At 35.9% G+C, this 13117-nt stretch overlaps 1 protein-coding gene across 1 annotated transcript in view; it reads left to right on the top strand.

Moving 5' to 3' along the window:
• Positions 1-13117, top strand: part of ube2o (ubiquitin-conjugating enzyme E2O) — a 69411-nt gene that overhangs the window by 31152 nt on the left and 25142 nt on the right. Inside the window, exons 9-10 of the mRNA XM_039655633.2 lie at positions 12402-12504; positions 12676-13021. Of these exons, the coding sequence (XP_039511567.2) occupies positions 12402-12504; positions 12676-13021 (449 nt within the window). The remainder of the gene's footprint in view (positions 1-12401; positions 12505-12675; positions 13022-13117) is intronic.

Raw genomic sequence — 13117 nt, 5'->3', positions numbered from 1 at the left:
TGTATCTGCGTCACGATGTAACAGCTAATGACTTGTTTCAAAAACAATTCATTTCTTAGACTCAGAGTCGACTCTCACTTTTGAAACACAATAACTTTATATACGGTGCACTTTCACATATAAAATTTTGCTGGATGCTTTCATTCCCTTACAGCTGTATTCCACACTTAATAAACAGTCATTTTCAAATGCCCATGATAGGGGTTCTTCATACAATTCCAGATGATGAATAAGGGTCTCATCAAGTGAAACGATAGCTCATATTTAAAAAAATAAAATAAATAAATAAGTTTTATATGCTCAAATGGTCGCCTTGCTCTGTTCTGTGATGCACATTTGTGACTCTCCTGTTCAAACTCGTTCATCAAAATGAACGAATCTTTTAAACGTGTCATTTGGTTCATTCAACGACCGAAATGAACGAATTGACTCGGGAAAAGATTCGTTCATTTTTCTTTTCGACTCAAGAAAGAAAGACATGGACATCTTGGATGACATCGGGGTGAGTAAATAATCAGCAAAAGTTTTATTTAAAAGTGAACTACTCCTTTAACGTGCTCAAACTCTTGAAACTTTGCACACGGTTCAGAGCCCGCGGCTATCTGGGCCGAGCTGAAGCTGGTACCCAGGCGTGGCAGGGGGGCTCGACAGCGCCCCGTGGAATGGTGTATGAAAACTTGGTCCATAAATCAAACATGCTTGTATGTAATAATATGAAACTCAGTACACATATAGATTTCATCGGGCTGAACAACTTTCGTGCTCTAAGTTTTACCCCAGTCCAACAGGAAGTCGGCTTTTTAGGGTTGTTTGGAAAACGCGTACAATGGAATTTAAAGTCCCTGTAAAGTCAAAATTAAGTATGTGTTTGTCACACCACAGAAAAATGTGTAATTAGCCACCCAGCCAAATTTGAATAAATTTGATAAAAATGATAAAAGCCGGGAAGTACATAAAATAAGCTATCAAAATCATGAAAAAATTATCAGATTCTTTGCTCTCAAACGCTGGGGGTGTGTTCGCTGGCTGCGCTGAAACCACGCCCACTCACGGGAAAGCTGTCGACGGTGATATTAGCTGATTAGCTTTTGGAGACGGGAGGATGAACACTGAGGCGGGAGATCGTCATTTCGGCCCCGTTCACCAGTAACAGCGGATAAATCAGTGAATTATCAGTGAATCGAAGTTGTCTCTGAGGAAAGTTTATAAAGCGATCCAGTGTAAAATGATCACTACAGAGGCGGGTGTTGGCGGTGATCCTCAACTCTTCATCAAGGTATAGGCTCTCTAAAAACCTCTTCTTGATGTGATCGTTTTTAAGGGAATTTAAATGAAGATACCGATCTGTTTTGTACATGATTGGTAGTAGGTAGTAGCCCATGCATGTCCGTGTCGAAGGCATAGCTAGCTAGAAAACAGTAGGCTCAGGTGTAGTAACTAATAGTACTGACCGTCATTAGCGATTGAGCGGTGAATGCGAATGTGTTCGGGGAGTGTGTGTGGAGAGAGGGAGATAAGACTCTGTTCATCATCAAATAGGGGGATGTCCAGCAGCTCATGGGTTCTAGTGCGTCACGGAGCCCTGTTTTAGCCCCGCCCAATTAATCCGTAAAATTGCAATGGTGAAAAACTGTTTAACGGTCTAACTCCACATTTCAGTACTTCACAGTTCACAGACTTTGTAATATGTTTTAGCAATACATATGTAACATTTATAATGTGTTTAGAACTTTTTTGTAGAATTGCCTTTACAGGGACTTTAAAGTACTCCTCCTAGAGAATTGATCCAAATGCAATGCCACGAAACTCGGTTAGTAAAGGCATTTAACCAGTTTAATTGTAGTGCTTTGACAATACTTAATTAGTTTATTAATTCAATTAACTTGATCCATAAACTTGGTCTGAAAATTTGGTACATAAATCAAACACAACTGCATGTAATAATATGAAACTAGGTACACATATAGATATTATCGAGCAGAACAACATTCGTGCTTTAAGTTTTTAACCAGCCTAAAAGGAAGTCGGCTATTTTGGTCTGAATGTTGCTGAATATCATTAAATTTAAAGGATTTGGTGTGGAATATTTGATTGTATCATAAAATCTGAATAATTCTCTCGTTTTGGTGATTCCCTAGTTTTTTAATTTTTTTATTAATTGTTTTTATTGTTTTAATCAGGTCAGGCAAGTAAAATTCTCTGTCTTGAGAATTACACAAGACAGTGTGTGTAATATATTTTTTAATTATATAGCTGCCAGCAGCGATGGAGGGCCCGGCCCTGCCCCCTGCTACCCCGGCCCCGGCCGGCCTGGCTCAATGGACCTCATGTCTTATGTGTACAGTACACTACAAATTCAGTTTTGTAGCCTAACCACCATTAACATCAAATAACAAGCTCCGTGTTTCGTTATTTTCGATAATAAGCAAGGTGTAATCTTTTAAATTATGTCTATTTGATCACAAAACATGCTGTAGGCCTACTAGGCTCCTCATTTCAAACGCCAGCACGGCACGTGAGTAAATGTGATCATTTCTTCCTCAGTTACAGAATGGACACCTGAAGGTATGTTGAAAGATACAGTATACTTACTGAAAGGCATCATAACTCGTGTAATCGAGCAATCGCTGTTTCAGCAGCGGAAAGAAGTCAATAAAAGAGCATAGCTTGTCACTAGCATTATAATTACCTCAACTCAACAGGCAAGTGATTCAGTGTCCACAACTTTGGTTCCTATAAATTATCTCTTGCATTAAATAAATGCGTTAGCATATATATTATATTTTACTTAACCTGTTAATGATATCTTGATTATTTAATGTATGTTTAAAATATCTTTCATGAAAATGACAAACTATGTAAATGATTATATTTCAATAACAAATTAGAGTAAAAACACAAGTTAATGCAAAAACTGCCTTATGTTCAGGTTTTCATACAATGTGTTGTGTGTTGATTATTATATCTAAAAAATAGATAGCATCTGAATTTAGGTTAAAAGTCTAGGCTACAACCTTTAATGTTACAGTAACATGTGGCTTCTTATATAGTTTACAGCATTGGCAGTTTTTTTTAATGCTTGTGAAATGTTTAATTGTAATTGAATTAATTTAAAGACGAAGACAATTTTTTCATTAAACCACTGTTTAAAAAAACAACAAAAAAAGCAATTTTACCTTTATAAACCGAACCGAACCAAACCGTGGGAAAACCGAACCGTCAGTTTTGTGTATCGTTACACTTCTAATATATATATATATATATATATATATATATATATATATATATATACTACATGCACACCTTAGTTTTGTTTTTTAACCAATTAGACCTTAAAATGTAAAGGTTTGAAAACTGCTGAACTGACCTAGCCTGGCTAACGTGGTCTGGGAACCACATGTCAATTTTCTCGTATTTGAGGCATGGTTTACGAATGCCCAGAGCTGTTTATTGGGGGCTACGAATGTCTATCAAATGTGCCTGTTAGTAGCTCATAGCCAATTTTTTCAATTATACCAGATGACGTATGTAGAGCGTCAGAAATTCAACGAGGAAGAAGACAGTGGGGCAGAGATTTATGTCTTCTACCGTATATATAAACTTCGCGTCTGCTGTCATGTTGGGTCTATAGATATAAACAAACTGCTTCGGTGTGTCGCATAGATGTCGTCATTGTCTTTCTGTGTCCTCCCTGTTCTGTGATTGATCCCCTTGTTGAGGTGAAAATCTGGTTCATGGTTTTCAGGCTGCCTAGCAGTGTGAATTCGCACTGCGCTCAAGGCAGTATGGGGAAACCCAGGCTAGATCTGACCTCAAACCACCCAAAATTTTGTCCACCCGGCCCAAACAATGTTACCTGCACAATCAAATTCAAAACCACCTAATCAATATTAATATTGACAAAATTAGAATATTACTCATTGCTGTTAGATGAACAACTTAGTAGCTTTAACTCGGGCCTTTAAAATTAAACAATAATAGTAATGCTTATGCTAATTAAATAATGCTAATTTTAATTACAGCCCTGTTTCTTTATCAAACATTGAATAAGTATTAATGTTTAGTAGTTTGTGAGAAAATATAAAGCTTTTGTTTTATTTTTTCCCCTGAAAGTTTATTTCAAAAGTTGATGTCTTTAGATCAGTAATCTCTTCTCCGAATCAATACTGCTAAATATTCACAAAACAATTGTATTCTTAAACAATATTTTTAAACAATATTAATAGATTTAAATCTGCTGTGTTCTTTCTCTTTTTTTTTTTTTTTTGCAAACATTCTTTGCAAAAATGTCACTGCAGACATTCTTTCCAACATAAAAGTACTTACTCTGCTCAGTTATACAGTAACTTAAAGGGCATTTTTGTCTTTGTTAATGTCAAGTTGTCATAACAAAGACATTTTAAACAATGTCAACTTTGCATTAAAAGTGTCATAATTTACCAAATGACACTTAATGACAACAGTCATAAACATTCATAAAGACTCCTTCATGTTCATGACAGGTGTTATGTCATGTTTATGAAAGTGTCATGACAGTCTTATGCACACCCCTTCAAAAAAAGTGTAACCGGTAGGTCTATTCTTCCTGTTCAGGCAGATGTTAGCGTAAACCGGGTTGTGGTCTGATATACAGGGACCTATTTCACTTTTTTTTTTTAACCTAAAGAGGTAATTTCTAAACATGAAGATATAGTTTAATCTTGAGTAGACAGTGTGTGCGCATGAATAGTGGGTATATTCCCTATCAGTTGGATGACAATCTCTCCACACATCTAACATCACACATTCATTTTCCAATATTTCTTGCATCACCTTTCCCGTTCGAAAAATCCAATTTAGCATTTAATGTGAGGTTAAGATCACCGCCACATAATACAATTCCCTGACTCGTTGTTAATTCTAGGATCTGTTTATACAAAGACCAATTGCTTCCTGGGGTAATATACATGTTTAAGAAACTCAGAGTAACTCTGTCAATCTTACCAATTACCATTACATATCTTCCCTCCTTATCTTTATATTCTGATATATGTTCAATTTAGATAGGGCTTTCCATCATTTTAGCGGATGTAAGCCATTAACATTGATTGAGACCATTGTCACTGATCTGTTACTCATCTAAATTATAGAACAAGTACACACGTTTTAATAGTCTCTCTCCGCACATTCTTGTAAACACTGAACATGGAACTCGTGAACATAACATAACATAAAATTTTTTTTTTTTTAAATTAGAAAAAAAAAAATAAATAAAAAATTGTACTGAGGTAGTTCTAACTTCCAAGCTAGGGATCCTTGAGGTGGACCCTGCTTCGCCTTTAAAGGCAACTTCTTCAGTGGAGGAGGCCCTTAATGGCTAAGACCTCACTGAGAACACCCTCCAAAAACCTTACTTATCTGCTTATTACACACCATTAAGCAGTTTTTTGTTTGTTTGTTTGTTTGTTTTTTAAAAAACAATAAAGTGGGTAAACCTTGTGTAAAGTGGTCCTCTTGAAGGTTCTGAGTTTTTCTTTGTAACCGGGGTCCCTCCTCCTTGTTCACTGCGCTGCTCCCTGCTCCTCTGCCAACTCTGCTCCACGTCAGCTGCTTCAGTTGTTCCAATGCTGTTTCTGGCGATCCAATGACCTTCACTGCATAGCCTCTTCTGGACAAATCTCAATAGCTTCCACAACTGTGTTGTAAATTTTAGTTTCTTCAGTGTATTTCACCTTCAGCCTAGCTGGAAAGGGAGTCTGAAAGGGGATCTGCTGCTCTTTCAGAATCTTGCGCACTTCTGCAAATTCTCTTTGTTTCTTTAGAATGAGCAGAGGATAATCATGGTCTAAACTTGCTTGTTTACCATTCCAGATAAATCCTTTTTTCTGTCATGCCTTACTGAGCAAAAGTTCTTTGGTTTTAAAGCTGAGGAACTTCACTATAATAGAGCGTGGGGGTGCATCGTCTGGCAGTGGTGGGCCTAGAGAGTGAGGTGCCGGTTCGATGCATATGTCAAGCTCGTCTTGGGACACCTCCAAACCGTCACACAGAAACTTCTTCACAAAATCACTCGTTGTTGGAGAATCCCGCTTTGCTGTCTCGGGTACCCCGTAGATGCAGATATGTTCACTTCTCGTACGACTCTCCAAGTCCATTAATTTATCCTCCAACCTTATTTGTACCTTTATTATTTACGTCATTGCGTCCTCCGTGTTCCGAATCCTCTCCTCTGCCTTCTCAATCCGTCCTCGTCCATTCTCACGCTCATCCTTAATTCCCCCCAAACTTGCTTTGTTTTCTCGGCGAAAGTCTCTCAATTCCTGAAGTACCACGTCTATGTTGGCCATATCGATTCTCCGTGCAGTAGCGGTCCACCAGTGTGCCTCGTGTCAAGCAGTGAATCACATTAGTGTTAGCAGGGAGGCTAGCGCTATTTACGCCGATTTAAGCACCCACTATATTGCTCCGTCGACGTGGGGTAAAGTTTTAAATTTCATAGGTTTCCTAGGGAGCCCGTTCACAGTGCTGTCATCACGATGACGTTCAAACCGGAAGTCAAGTCACACAAATTAAACATTGAAGTCCATGTTGCACAAAAATAAACACTGAAGTTTATAATTACTATGATGTTGTTGTTTTTTTTTACAGTGGGTCATAATATCTCTGATGGTCTTCAAAAAAAAGTCACAATTGTGGTCTTCGGGGTCTATCAGACCCCAGACAATAACATTTTATTTTGTAACAGAATAATATATATATTTTTTTAACAAATATAATTTTACTCTGTTTATTAATGTTTTTACTCAACATTTGTGTAGTTTTTGGAGGATTTATGATTTTTTTAATTTATTTCTATAAATAAATAAATATTTATTTAAAAAACTTTTTTACAAAAAAAAGCATTTTATGTTAAACTTTATAAAAGACCCAGATTTCTAACTTTCATTCCTGGGGATACCATGGATAATTTTACAAGGTTGAATGTAAGATTTTTGCCCAATTTTTGGAAAATACAGGTTAAAATTTGTAATAAGTCACTTTAATCACTAGATGGCTATAAAGCTCCACTAGGCCTATATACTATTTGAATTACTGAAAGATATAGGGCCAATCCCAATTCTACCCCTTAACCCTTCACTTTCCCCTAGCCCTACCCCTTCGCCTTCCCCTTGACCCTTGAAACAGAGTGGCAATGTGTAGGGGTGAAAATATTCCCCTAAGAAATGGGACACCACTCCGCCTCCGTTAAATGTCATTATAAGTCGTCGCTAGCGCCTACGCCACAGGAGATGCGCCGATGTGTATCACAACTTCCAAGATGCCGTTTACAGCTGCAGTTATCTCAGTCGCGTGGGTTACAGCTATTTTCTTGCATTTATCTTGTGAAGTTCGCAGGAAACAACGGAGACGGCGAAAATATGTTGCGGGACTATCGTTAGCAAACTACAGTAATTTTAGCGATATTTTTTTAATTTTTTAATTTTATTTTTTACAAACGTTTCTGTGAAGAAACTGACCGTCAATATGAACACAATATTGAATGTAACATAAAGCAAATCATTATTTGTCGTTACAATACTTATTAAAGCCACAAATACTTACATTTATGGGTCTCCTTTTTCGCTTGGGCAGCCATTTTGCGTCTGTAGCCTGGGTTAGCAGTGACACTTCTCATACCCCTTCGTTTGAAGTGTGCTCCCGAAAAATCTTCGTTTGAAGGGCTATCTGGCCCTTCCCCCTAGCCCTCCCCCTCCAACCAAAAGAGAATTGGGACAGCCCTACCCCTTCACGTGGACGCGCAAAACGGAGGGGAAGGGGAAAGTGAAGGGGTAAGGGGTAGAATTGGGATTGGCCCATAGTTTCTAAAGTTGGTTTCAGTTGGACTCATATCTAAATATTATAAAATCACAATTATAACAAAAATAAAATACTTTTTGTCAAAGTTTAGCCTTTGTTTTTGTACTGAAAAAACAACAGTTTTTCAATAATGTTACATAATGTTTAGAATCAAACCTGAACAACATGTTACAAAGAGAAATGAGTCCTAAGATTTGATCATTTATTTCAACTGAACAGCAATAACAAATTAGCAAATAAAGCAGTAAAAATAAATTATTTGTAAAAAAAAAAAAAAAAGTGAATTGGGAAGAAAATCGAACAACTAGGAACAATAGTTTGGAACAATAGAACAATAGTTGGTCTCATTTCTTTTATCTTTTTTTATAGCCTTACAAATGTATTCCTGTGTGTGTGTGTGTGTGTGTGTGTGTGTGTGTGTGTGTGTGTGTGTGTGTGGGTGTGTGTGTGTGTGTGTGTGTGTGTGTGTGTGTGTGTGTGTGTGTGTGTGTGTGTGTGTGTGTGTGTGTGTGTGTGTGTGTGTGTGTGTGTGTGTGTGTGTGTGTGCGTGCACATTTTCAATGTGTCTTAGTGTTACCAGTTTATTTTTGCGGTGGTTCTGCATTTTAGAGTATTTTATTTTACAAATGATAAGAGAACAGTTTTTATAGTCTGTACTGTATGTATTCCTGTATATTGTATTCCTCTATATGTGACCCCGCCTGTGAACCCCCGGCTAAAGTCGCAGAATCTAATTATGAATAAAAGAGTATTCAAAGTAGTCATAGCCATAAAAATGACAAAAATAGGTAATGTGTGTTTATTGCTGTAAATGATAGATTATTACAAGGGTTTTGAGATTCAAAACTCAAATTTTAATTTATAACATGATAAATACTAAAATTAATGATTTTATTGACACTATGTTATACTTTTGTGCAGCAAAAAAAAAAAAAAAAAAACGGACGCAGGCTTTAACATTGATTTCAGACGTATCCGGGTTTATTTTTCGGTGCAACAATACTTGCTGATTCTTATCATTCAGTTCAGGAACTTCTTTTTTACTCATTTTCTATTAGAAAGAGTAAACGGACCTTAAAATCAATCCGCACGAGTGGCAATTCGTGAGAAAAAAAAATGCGACTTCAGCTGGCCGGTTAAGATCTGAGGAGGTGTTTCCGTGTCATCGCCAAACATTTAACTTAAGAACAGCTTATGTGTTTTGTAGCTCTGTATTCTGCCAATAATATTATTATATTATATTTTATTTGTGTCTTATAAGTGTCAATAATATTATTCGTTTGCTGGATTAACTGTTAACTATGTCGTTTTGACATCTGACATGGCAGCACCAGAGCATGTGCAGGAACGTAAAATGTCTGATTGCTTAAACAGCTTGTTAGATATTAATCTCGGTGGAATTGCCCAAATTATGATTTAAGCGGTTTTATAGTGGATTATTTTCTGGAGGATAATGGTGATCATGAACAGGACACATTCTTTGACGAAACTGAGGAGGAATTTGACGGTAAGTTTTTGTCATTATAATTTTTTTAATGCTGGACATGTAATATACTGTCAGTGTTCAGCCAATGTAATGCTAACACAGAATTCAAACTATGACGCAAACATAGTGGACGACGCATGCGCGAGAACTGAACTGAAGTAGTTGAAGGAGATCGCAATTCTCACGCATGCGTCATGGAAATCGTATTGAAGTCTCGTTTCAGGCCAACAAGGAAGAAAAGGAATAGTTGAATAAAGTCATTATTTTTGTTTGTTTTTTCGCACAAAAAGTATTCTCGTCGCTTGATAAACTTATAGTTGAGCCACTGTAGTCACATGGAATATTGAAACATTTTCTTCATTGACTTTCTGGGCTGACAAGAGTCATTCCCTTAGGAGCCTATGTGGTAGTTATACAGCTCTCAAATTTAATAAAAAATATCTTCATTTGTGTTCCGAAGATGAACGAAGGTCTTACGGGGTTGGTACAGCATGGGGGTGAGTAATTAATGACTTAATTTTCATTTTTGGGTGAACTAACCCTTTAAAATATCTTATTTTGTGTTCAGCAGAAGAAAGAAACTCAAACTGGTTTGGAACAACATGAGGCTGAGTAAATAATGACAGAATTCAAATTTTTGGGTGAACTATCCCTTGAATTATTATTATTTTTTTTATTATTTTTTTTTTTTCACTCCAGAGAATGAGATTTTCTGCCGAAATGTTACATGTTAATTAATTGATATTGATACATTATTGATATTATATTTGCACTGATATTTCATTTCACTAATAAAGTTATACAAATCATTCCACTGAATTGACATGATAATTGTTGCTACAATCATGCTCTTGTGATGGCTCATTCGTTTCAATGTTTTTAGCTTTTTGGACATGCGCATTATAATAAATAGGCCTGTTTTATAAAACTTTAAGAATTTTCCCAAAAATGTGTCATATCACTAAAAAAAGGAAGAATCTCAGCTTTAATGTGGTATATAGCACATATGGAGGATAATTATGGATCAAATTTGTATTGTTGCAGTTTTAAAAATAAGCTTTTTTTTTTAAATTGGAATTTCTCCAAAACATGATTTTCTGAGCCCGGAATTCAGCAAATCTTTAATATAGGCTTACCCAGTCAATATTAAAGATATCAAGGTTATATTTTCACAGAATGTTCTTTACATTATGTAGGATGATTGTATGTAGAAAACAGTGAATCACAAAAAAATTACTTTAGCTGGGTTTTCACAGGCAGGGTCACATATGTGTGTGTTTGTGTGTGTGTGTGTGTGCACGTGTGTGAGCATGATAATTTTGGATTGTGGAAGTTTTTTGCATTTTTGAAAGTGTGCCACTTTATTTCTGTCATTTCTGTCTGTGCTCTGTGTTATTTCTGATTTTGATGATGAATTTTGTCTATTTTGAGTCCAATGATAAATATTTATTTATTTATTTATTTATAGATATGTAAAAGATATCATAAATCCTCCAAAAACTGCGCAAATGTTGAGTAAAAACATTAATAAACAGTAAAATAATATTTGTAAAAAATAAAAAAAACGATTGTTCTGTTACAAAATTAAATGTTATTTTTTGGGGTCCAATGGACCCCAAAGACCATGAGTGTGACTATTTTTGTCACGCCTACATACAAACGGATAACATTCCATTTTATTTATTTATTTTTTTTGTAGATCTAGACAGTGTTGTTGAGAGCCGTAGGAAGTTTCATACCATTTGGAAAAAGAGAACATTTTTTTTTTAATTCAAGCAAAAGTCATTTGGGGTCCAATAGACCCCGAAGACCATCAGAGGGTGTGATGCGATCACCTACAGTATTTACCATGTGAAAAGCGCTGGAGAACGAAAAAACTACCTCTCATTGGTTTCAAACGGATTACATAAACTGGAAATATTTTTTTATAAATTACTTCATTTAAAAGAAGAGAATATAAGCTTTAAAAAGACATATATCTCGTGCCTGTGTGACAAGTATTGAGTTACAATTAATTTTTAGTACGGGTTTAAGAATGGACTTCCCTGACAGAGAGAACGCAAAACTTGCATCATGTTTATTTTTCTTTATTTGATGAAAAGCAGAACACTTTGTTTTTATTGTGAGTATCCACAAAAAAATAGAAACTTAACAGGATCTAATGATGTATAATACTTATATGTAAGATCAAAATCAACTGAGTATTTTGAGTCTCTTTTGCACTGATAAGAAAAAAGTGAGCCTATCGCACCGGCGCGATAGCCGACCCCAGGAGGTTTTAAGCATGCAGACCAACCACCCAGAACATTACAATAATCTAGCCTTGAGGTCATGAACGCATGAACTAATTGTTCTGCATTTTTAAATGAGAGCATATTGCGCAATTTAGATATATTTTTAAGATGGAAAAATGCAGTTTTATAGATACTAGACACGTGACTTAATAATATAGAAGCTTAATAAATAGAAGCCTGATTGAGGGTCTGAGGGAGAAGGCCTTTTTTGAATTATTCATTAAACACATCCAATAATAGATGGGAACGTTTTTGCCAAAACACTTTATAGAATTCCACCAGGTACCAATCTCGTCTTGATCTTTTCCCAGACTGTAAGGAAGAAACAGCTACATAAAGTTCTTCATTAGTAATTATTTGATATAATTCCTCTGAAGTTGATTGTTCAATGCAATTATTTATTTTACTGAATTGCAGCCTTTGTGGTTTCACAATAGCACTATGCTACATATATTATGATTTTTAAATGGTTTTAATATAGCGTGCAGTCTTTGAAAACAACACTTTGTGCAGTCTAATTATGCGGTTTATGGATTCTCATCCGTGAAATGTGCCACTCCCGGTATTTTGCCGGTCAATCAACACAGGAAAATTGCAATATTTTTTTTTTTTTTTTTTAAATCGAGTAGCCCTAATAGTTTGGTCACTTAGGCGAAATATCTTAGCTTAACTACTATTTAAACAGTTTTTACTAAATGAAAATAAATCATTACAAATCAATATTGTAATTTCCTTTTTTTTGCTTTTTGATTATTTGTTTATTTATTTATTTAATTATTTTTCAGTTAAAAAGAATGTTTAGAAAAGAAGTGGGAAAGAAAATTCCAGAGAATGCAGACTCGCAGAGTAACAATTCACAGTCAACAGAGAAAACGGAAAGCATAGAAGGTACTGCACTTTGTATTCACTTTTAAACCACAAACTTAACTGATTTGTCAATAGTCAGCATGGTCCATGTAATTGTTTCTTCAATATCCTATTCAAATATGTCTTTAATCTTTCCCTTTATTTTGATACTAAGAAATTCTCTGATATTTTGTACCATGTCTTATGCTCCAGGTGAAAAGAGATCAGTGCAGGAACAGGATTGTTCTGATGATAATTATGTTCCATGCTACCCCAACAATGGTCCTGTTCCATGCCAGGATGCTCTAGAGGAGGGAAAAGAACCACCATTGGATGGTCTTCAGGGACAATGGGCCCATTTGGGTGACCAAGACTCAGATGAGGACCCAGGTGATGATACAGATGATACCAGCTCGGTCACTTCCTCTGCCAGCTCTACGGCCTCACTGCAGAGTGGCCCAACACGGAAAAAGAGCATTCCTCTCTCTATCCGCAACCTAAAGAGAAAACACAAGAAGAAGAGGACTAAGTTTTCGCGCGAGTTTAAACCAGGAGACAGGTGAATGAATGTTTTGCATTAGAAATTTCATTCTGTGCCAGATAAATGTTGTAAATCAGAGTGCAATACAAACAATTCTAAATAACTGAATGATTT

Source organism: Pimephales promelas, chromosome 8 (genome assembly GCF_988280905.1).
Source record: "Pimephales promelas chromosome 8, fPimPro1.hap1.1, whole genome shotgun sequence".
In the NCBI taxonomy this organism is placed as follows: domain Eukaryota; kingdom Metazoa; phylum Chordata; class Actinopteri; order Cypriniformes; family Leuciscidae; genus Pimephales; species Pimephales promelas.
The sequence above is the reverse complement of the archived record's forward strand: the minus strand, read 5'-3'. Positions and strand labels throughout refer to the sequence as shown.